Below are 6337 nucleotides of genomic sequence, written 5' to 3' on the forward strand. Positions count from 1 at the left end.
TCATTCCCTATTATGGAGGGTGTCTGCTGGTTTTAGTTTTTTCTTTTCAATTAAGACCTAGACAACCAGGTGAGGGGAGTTCCTTACTAATTAGTGACCTTAATTCATCAATCAAGTACTAGGGAAGAGCGAAAACCCGCTGACAATCGTGGATTGAGTTTGACACGTGCTGTAAGCAGTCTATGGACAAGGTATGATGACAGCAATCAATGCTTTGGTTTTGTTTACCTGGCCACTGTTTACAAATGCTAACTTCTTAGCTTTTGTGGCACAAATCCAACGCAAGTCAATAGTCCTGATATTAGCATTGTCTGCGCTTCATGTCCAAATCATTAATAAGTAACTTAATAGAGTTAACTACACAATCAGTTTTCGATACATTAGGATGATTACTGGGTAAGGAAACCAGTATATCATTTTGTAATTTAGGTGAAATATCCCTTAAAATATTTAATTAAATGCATTAATGGGAGTTTGTTTGTTTTAGATTTTTTGTGCTATCATGAAAAACTAAAAGACTGCAATAAAAGGTATAAATAAAAGGGATAAATAAAAGGGTATACTGTTTTTGGAGAACGTAATGCCTTTGAGGTTAAAGGGATACTGAGAGATTCTGGCAAGTAAGCCGTATTTCTACTGACCCAGGGTCAGATGAACTCGTGGATACCATTGTTATGTCTCTGCTCTGCACGCAGTTCATCTGACCCTGGGTACGTAGAAAAACAACCTAATTGCCAGAATCTACCTGTATCCCTTTAAAGATTGACTTTATGGAAATATTTAGAGAATGCTATTAGTGGTAGATGCAGGATAATAATTTATCCTCATAAAGGCAAAAGAGCTTAATGACTTCACAGAGCTCAGGGTTATAGTTAATGACCCAATACAATTATTCTCAATACAGGGACAGAGGAGTTGGATGTACCGTAGACTGACAGTGTTTAAGAATTCAGTCGCTTATGAATTGGCACCTTTATTGTGATATAATGGCACCTGTTAGCTGACTAATCAGTAATATAGTCACCAGTTTAGCTCAATCATTGAAAGTATGATGAACACACTGTAGGTGTGAAGAAAGGAAGAAGTGCTGAGTATTTAACGAAAGGCAGAGTTAGCTGTTTTGAAGCTGTAGCTTGTAAGTAGAAAAAAAAGTGCTATGTAAAAACAAAAAAAGCTGCAACGTAAATATTCAAATGATACTTGACACAGAAACACAGGTTTTTGTGAACTTCTCAGTTCAGTGTGTCATCCACCTCAAGTAATCTTCATTTGAGTAGTGTTTTAAATAGACATGCACATTGTCCCCTGTTTTCCATTACCTGTCTGATTAAAATGAGGTCCTTTCCTGGTAAGAAGAAAGATATGTGTTCTGATAATGCCCAGATATAGATCAAAGGGTGAAAGGATCAATACTTGGACTAGGTGAGGAATATATGGCCTATTTCCTTGGTTACTGTTGAAATGTGAGGTATAATATAATCAGCACTAGGTCAGTAAGATGGCATGGTGGAACTCTACCAGGAAAGGTTGTATAAGGCTTTTTTTTACTAGAAAACTCTCTTCAATGTTTACATGGAGAGTTGCTAGATCAAGTTTGAGGGCACAATGAAAAAGGCTCCAGTTTTTCGAAGAAGGCCGTCTAGAGAAACCTGCAATGAAGGAAAGTACAACTTTTCAAAGGACGTTCAACTTTTGTTGCCAATGGGAATAGGCAATGCATGTGTTGTGGTTGTATAGCATGTTAGGACAAATGAATCAAACTTTATGGACGACTAGTGAAGCACACACAAAGGAAGGGAAAACCCAGAAGGTTCTCTCCTCTTGGCTGTCACGGTTACAGTAATCACATTGTGTCACGCCCTGGCACTGGGGACTCTTAAATGTTGAGCCAGGTGTGTAGTTTCTATGTTATGTTTTTCTATGTTTAGCTTCTAGATCATTTAGATCTATGTTGGCCAGGGTGGTTCCCAATCAGAGGCAGCTGTAGCTCGTTGTCTCTGATTGGGGACCATACTTAGGCAGCCTGTTGGCACCAGTTAGTTTGTGGGATCTTGTTCCGTATAGGTTTGTTGTGTTAACCTTAAGACTTCACGTATCGTTTGTTTGTTGTTTTGTCGTGTGTTCAGTACTTGAATAAACATGTACGCTTATCACGCTGCGCCTTGGTTCAACCAATCCTTAAACGATCGTGACAGAAGATCCCACCAACTAAGAACCAAGCAGCGTGTCCAGGAACAGACAGCCTGGACCTGGGAGGAGATCCTGGATGGGAAGGGATCCTGGACTTGGGAGGAGATTCAGGCCAGAATGTATCGCCGTCCTTGGGAGGAGACTGTGGAGGCGCGCTATAGAGAGGAGCAGCGGCAACGCAGAGGGTGCCGGCCGAGGAGGAAGCCCGAGAGACAGCCCCAAGAAAATGTTGGGGGGGGGGGGCTAAAAGGGTGGTTGGCGGAGCCTAGTGTTAGAGCAGAGCCAACTCCCCGTACTCATGCAAAGAAGCGTGTGACTGGGCAGGCCCCGTGTTATGCGGAGCCACGTACTGTGCCGCAAGTGTTCCGGCACAGTCCTGTACGTCCTGTGCTAGCACCACGCACATGTCGTGCGAAGATGGGCATTCAGCCAGGACGGGGTGTGCCGGCTCAACGCTCGTGGTCTCCAGTACGCCTCCTCGGTCCCGTATATCCTGCGCCGGTGCTACGTGCTGTATCGCCAGTACGCGTGCACAGCCCCGTACGTCCTGTGCTAATGCCTCACACATATTGTGTGGAGGTAGGCATTCAGCCAGGACGGGTTGTGTCAGCTCTCCGCTCCAGACCTCCAGTCCACCTCCACAGTCCGGTACGGCCCGTTCCTGCTCCCCGCACTAAGCCAGTCGTGCGTGTTCCTAGTCCGGCCCGTTCCTGCTCCCCACACCAAGCCAGTGGTGCGTGTTCACAGCCCGGTCTGGCCTGTTCCTGTCCCTCACGCCAAGCCAGTGGTGCGCGTCGCCAGCCCGGTCCGGCCTGTTCCTTTCCCTCGCACCAAGCCAGTGGTGCGCGTCGTCAGCCCGGTCCGGCCCGTTCCTGCTCCCCGCACCAAGCCAGTGGTGCGTGTGTCCAGTCCGGCACGGCCCGTGCCTGTTCCACCGGTGCCTGATCCGGCACCGGTCAGCTGCTCCACTCCGGAGCCAGAGCAATCTGCTCCACCGGGGTCCGGTCCAACTCCAGTCAGCAGATCCACTCCAGAGCCAGAGCAATCCGCTCCACCGGGGTCCAGTCCAGCTCCGGTCAGCCGCTCCACTCCGGAGCCAGAGAAGTCCGCTCCACCGGTGCCTAGTCCAGCTCCGGTCAGCGGCTCCAGTCCGGAGTCTGTGCAGTTCGATCCACCGTCGTCGGGTCCAGCTCCAGTCAGCGGTGCCAGTCCAGACCCAGACGTCAGCCCCTCTCCAGGTTTGAGGTCTCCCACACCAGGGTCCAGACAGGACTTGGTACGTCGTGGGAGGAAGGAGAGGGGAAGCAGCGCGCCGAGGTCCAGACCAGACCAGGGGCGCAACAGGGAGGCAGAGGATAGGTGGTGGTCACGCCCGGAACCAGATCCGCCTCCGAGGCGGAATGCCCACCCGGCCCCTACCCTGTTATGTTTAGGTTGCGCGGTCGGAGTCCGCACCTTTGGGGGGGGGGGGGGGGGGGTACTGTCACGCCCTGGCTCTGGGGACTCTTAAATGTTGAGCCAGGTGTGTAGTTTCTATGTTATGTTTTTCTATGTTTAGCTTCTAGATCGTTTAGATCTATGTTGGCTGGTTCCCAATCAGAGGCAGCTGTAGCTCGTTGTCTCTGATTGGGGACCATACTTAGGCAGCCTGTTGGTACCAGTTAGTTTGTGGGATCTTGTTCCGTATAGGTTTGTTGTGTTAACCTTAAGACTTCACGTATCGTTTGTTTGTTGTTTTGTCGTGTGTTCAGTACTTTAATAAACATGTACGCTTATCACGCTGCGCCTTGGTTCAACCAATCCTTAAACGATCGTGACACATTGCACATGTGTTTTCACAAAGGCATGCTAATTTCTCAACATCTGATTTTGCCTTTCATTTTGACTCATCCTGTCTTCATTACCGTAAATTGATGGAAAATATTTCTCATAATTAATTAATGTGGATATAATTTGGACCATCATCAAATCAAATCAAATGTATTGGTCACATACACATGGTTAGCAGATGTTATTGCGACTGTAGCGAAATGCTTGTGCTTCTAGTTCCGACAATATCTAGAAAGTAATATCTAACAGTTCCACAACAATTACCTAATAAACACAAATCTAAGTAAAGGAATGGAATAAGAATTTATAAATATATGGATGAGCAATGTCATTGTCAGAGCGGAATAGGCTAAGATGCAATAGATAGTATAGAATACAGTATATACATATGAGATGGGTAATGCAAGATATGTAAACATTATTAAGTCGTGGTCCTCCCCATCTGTGATAGCATAGCTTTTTACTGGAACTGTTTTTTTTTCCAGCTGTGTTCCCTCTAGCAAATCACAGTTCTCGTAAATAATCAGCCAACAAGATAATAATGTGTTTTCACAGCATGGGCCTGACATTGTCACGGTCATTCAGGTGCTGATGGCCTCAGGCAAGGTGTGACCTAGCCTGTTTACTCAAACATGGAGGGTCCTCTTCAACACAGAGGAACCTGATGACGTTAAGCTGGCTTGTAATAGTGATGGTCGCTCACCAATAAAATCCTTTCCTAACCTAAACCCTTTTAAAAAGAGACTAAACTAGATCTAATAAAAATGGTTTACTTTACGTGCACTTCTGCCTATAGGATTATGTATATATCTTTTTTTTTTTACTAGACACACTAACCTCACAAATATATATTTTGCAGGGGGAGGAACGGCACAGCAGCCCTTGTCAAAATAAGTCCAGGCATGGACCAGCAGCAGTGTATCATCGATACCCACCACCTCACGACACACACCATGGGCAGAGGAGATCTCGGCCGGGGGGAGGGGAAGAAGAGGCTCATCTACATGCTGAAGGACGGTAGCTGCCCCGTGGTGTTCCACCAGTCCCCGGGCCAGTGGAGCTTCTTCCTGGCCGACATCTTCACCACGCTAGTGGAGCTCCGCTGGAGGGTCATGCTCCTCATCTTCTGCCTCTCCTACATCCTCTCCTGGCTCTTCTTCGGCCTCCTCTACTTCCTGATCGCCTACGTCCACAAAGACCTGGAGGACCACGACACAGCACCGTGTGTGGCGAACGTCCGCAGTTTCACCTCCGCCTTCCTCTACTCCATGTCGACCCAGGCGACTATCGGCTACGGCTTCCGGGTGATGACGGAGAACTGCATGGTGGCCATCGTGGTGATGACAATCCAAGCCCTGATGAGCTGCTTCATCGACACAGTCGTCATCGGCATCACCGTGGCCAAAATGGCGTGCGCGAGCAAGAGGGCGCAGACGGTGGGCTTCAGCAGGTGCGCCGTGGTCAACGTGCGCGATGGCGCCCTGTGCCTTGTGTGGCGCATCGCCGACTTCCGCAGGAACCACATCCTGGAAGGTACCGCCCGGGCGCAGCTGGTCCGCCCCACGAAGCACCCCTCTGGGATGATCTCTGTGACCTACCAGGACCTAGACATCCAGAGTAGACACCTCATCCTGGCCACCCCGGCCAGCATCGTTCACAAGCTGGAGCCTGGGAGTCCCCTCTACAGCCTGGGACCAGACAGCCTGAGGGAGGAGGACTTTGACCTGGTGGTCTCCTTCACCTACACTGGTGACTCCACAGGCGTCCTGCACCAGACACGTACCTCTTACACACCAGCAGACATCCGCTGGGGCCAGCGCTTCCAGGACATGGTACAGGTGGGGAGGAGGCACTACAAGGTAGACTATGCCCTGTTCCATCAGACCACCTGGGTGCAGACGCCCATGGTCAGCGCCCAGGAGGGTGACAGGGGGAGACCGCCAACCACGGAGTCTATCGTCCAATCGCAGCAGCCGTTTGTGAGATCGAGCAGGAAATTCCGGAGGTCCTTGGCTGATGTCAGTGAGGAGGTGGTTCAGGAGGCGTGGCTCTGATGACGCTGTGATAATCCCAAAACAGCAGAGACAGATAACTACATTATCGTATTATTACATTATCATTATGTAGTACATTATCGCACAGGACTTTAGTAAAGGACTTGAGTAAGTGTAATAGGGTAGTTTCATTGTAAATAACTATTTTATATCATATTTTATACTCCTTTGTTATTTCCTTTATGAATGTAATAATTTAACTAAATGTTATTTTCTATCAGTTAAATAAACAAAGTGTACGTTGTTGAAGTCACATCTGACGT

The 6337-nt window shown here is 48.2% G+C and overlaps 1 protein-coding gene across 1 annotated transcript; it reads left to right on the forward strand.

Moving 5' to 3' along the window:
• Positions 1-4922: 4922 nt before the first annotated feature.
• Positions 4923-6074, forward strand: LOC311103725 (inward rectifier potassium channel 16-like; the record flags this gene model as incomplete). Its single annotated transcript, XM_084145345.1, has 1 exon — positions 4923-6074. The coding sequence occupies one exon, from the start codon at positions 4923-4925 to the stop codon at positions 6072-6074; it is 1152 nt and encodes a 383-aa protein (XP_084001471.1).
• Between the last annotated feature and the right edge of the window lie 263 nt (positions 6075-6337).

This window comes from Coregonus lavaretus (genome assembly GCF_964263955.1).
Source record: "Coregonus lavaretus genome assembly, chromosome: 28".
NCBI classification, from domain to species: Eukaryota; Metazoa; Chordata; class Actinopteri; order Salmoniformes; family Salmonidae; genus Coregonus; species Coregonus lavaretus.